Genomic DNA, 2,444 nt, shown 5'->3' on the forward strand with positions numbered 1-2,444 from the left:
CTACTTGACCTCCAGCTCCAACTTCAAGTTCATGGCTGCCAGCTCCGTGGCCAGGTAACGGAACACGTACGGCAGCGCCACCCGCTCAATGGTGGCGGAGCTGTCGGGTGCGCACTGCGGACACACGGTCTTGCCGCTGCTGTCCGCCACGGCCCCGCGCAACATCAAACCCTGCGTGTGCGAGTAGGAAATGGCGGGGGTGCACGCGTGTGTGTTTTGCGTAGGCACGCGTCGTAGCGGAGGGAGAAATAGTAGCGTTGTGCTAATTTAACGAGTGGGTGAGTGGTGGCTGGGTGCGGAGTTGCGGGGAGGGCGAGGGTAGGTGTTATTAGGATGCTTCGACTTTTCCGGGTATTATTAAAGTTGGCACCCCCGCCAAGAAGCGGCTCCGGCCGGGCGCGGCGCCATCTACCGCCCCCCCCGCTCTTTCCCTCCTCCCCTTCCTCCTCCCCCCCTCCCACAAGCAGGCACCACCCCTGGCGGCCGCACTCACCGTGGTGAGAGCCGCATTGGCCGCGGCCTTCCGCAGCGGCGCCAGCATACTCCCGCAGCTCGTGCACACATCCGCCACGTGGTAGTCGGAGCAGGCGTGGAGCCGGTCGTGGAAGAGGTAGGCCGCGCCGTGAGCCAGCAGGGAGTCGCGCTCCATCTCGCCAAAGCGAATGCCACCACCGAAATTTTCGGCCCTTGATGGGTTGCCTTGTCAAGTTGTTGATGGGGCCTGTGGAACGCACCTACGGGAGTATGTGTACGGCAGTGAGAGGGAGGAATAACGTAACCGTCGGAAGTCCTCAGGGCCTTTCTAGGGGGGAAGCCCCCTCCCCTTCCCAACGGAGTGGTTTGAGGGGGGGGGGAGACGAACCACGAACGAGTGAAGCTGCTGCCAAGGAAAGAGGGGGAACGCGGCACCGAAACCACGTTACGAAACCCTCCTGGGCACTGGGCGGGAGGGCGGGAGGGAGGGCTGCACCGGGGGACAGGGGGACACTGTCAAGCCCTTCCCTCGACTCCTATCTGGGTGGGCAATTCTCCTACCTGCCCCCCATTCCCGGGGCACTTATAGAGCCAGCCGGAATGCCCGAATGGAATGATTACGCTGCTCCTTTTTTTAATAACTTTAACATTTTATGCCTCCGGCCCCCCCCCAAAAAACTTCCACCCTCCCACCCTCCCGCCCTCTCACCCACCTGGAACTTATCAGACACCATGTGACGCAACCGCTGGTAGTACACGGGCCCTATGAAGATATCGCACGGCATCTCCTGCCCCGTGACCCCGCTGATCATGGTCTCCTGGCCGTACCGGGAAAACCCCTGTCGCTCCAAATACTCACCCCACCGCTCCACGGGGTTACCTGCCGGGGGAAGAGAGGAGAAGTAAGAGGTCCGGAATCCGGAATTTTTTCCAGTCTGGGATTTTCCCCACTGCCACCAAAAGCACCAGAGGTGGAGTCCAGGGAGCGGAGGGGGAGAGGGGAAATCATAGGTTGCAAGAAGCGTATGAAGGGCCCGGACTGCCGACCAACGTCCAAAGCAGCGCAGCAGCACCTGTCTTGACACTATCGGGGGGCCCCTAGCCCGCCGTTTCCCGGGGCCCCTTTTCCCCCCCGCCCCTCTTGTCACCTCCTCCCTTCTCCATTGCCCCCTCTCCCCAACTACTCACCCTTCTCCACCCCGTCCGAGCGCTGGAACGGTGAGGCGTCCACAAATTGCCCTGCCAGTGCTCCTCCCTTGGACACCAGACTCTCCACCAACATGCCAATCGTCATGCGGGAGGGGAAGGCGTGCGGGTTAATGATCAGGTCGGGCCGGATACCTGCCGGGGGGGGGGGGGAAAGAGGAGACGGGGGTAAGACGAACCACAAACGCAGAAAAACGAGTGAAGCTGCTGCCAGGGTAGGAGGGAGAGGAGAGGTCATCCAGTGATGGCGAGTTATCTTCTTGTCGTACAAACAGGCTCCCTCCCTCCCTCCCTCCCTCCCTCCCTTCCTCCCCTCTTCCCTCTCTGTCATAGGCATATGTACTGCGCACACCACAACTCACCCTTCACACCGCCTCCATGGGAACCCCCGCGGGTACATCCCCCCCGGCCTTCTACTGCGTTTAACGCTTCCGTACTCCTCGTACGGCACCCCAACCTCCGCGTGGTTTCCCGTTCCCGGTCTCTCTACTACACCCCCACCCCCCACCCCACAGCTTCCCTGAAGCCCCTGCCGCACACACGCACCCGTAGACGCGCAGAACGGCATGTCCACATCAGGCCACAAGATGGACAGCACACCCTTCTGGCCGTGACGCGATGCGAACTTGTCTCCCACCACAGGGTTTCGGTTGAACAGCAACCGAATGTTCGCTTGTACGGGCATCTCAACCGATGACTGGGCACCCATTCCTGCCCCCCTGGATCTGGTGGCGACACTGCCGCCCAAACCAACGAGCGTCACC

The 2,444-nt window shown here is 61.7% G+C and overlaps 1 protein-coding gene across 1 annotated transcript in view; it reads right to left on the reverse strand.

Annotated features, from left to right (window-relative positions):
- Window positions 1–2,444, reverse strand: part of VOLCADRAFT_95925 (uncharacterized protein) — a gene marked incomplete at both ends in the record, with an annotated part of 13,560 nt that continues 11,116 nt past the window's right edge. Inside the window, 6 exons of the mRNA XM_002955048.1 lie at window positions 1–171; window positions 494–686; window positions 863–939; window positions 1,188–1,354; window positions 1,663–1,815; window positions 2,227–2,284. Of these exons, the coding sequence (XP_002955094.1) occupies window positions 1–171; window positions 494–686; window positions 863–939; window positions 1,188–1,354; window positions 1,663–1,815; window positions 2,227–2,284 (819 nt within the window). The remainder of the gene's footprint in view (window positions 172–493; window positions 687–862; window positions 940–1,187; window positions 1,355–1,662; window positions 1,816–2,226; window positions 2,285–2,444) is intronic.

The sequence above is a fragment of the Volvox carteri genome, assembly GCF_000143455.1.
Source record: "Volvox carteri f. nagariensis unplaced genomic scaffold VOLCAscaffold_48, whole genome shotgun sequence".
NCBI lineage: Eukaryota > Viridiplantae > Chlorophyta > Chlorophyceae > Chlamydomonadales > Volvocaceae > Volvox > Volvox carteri.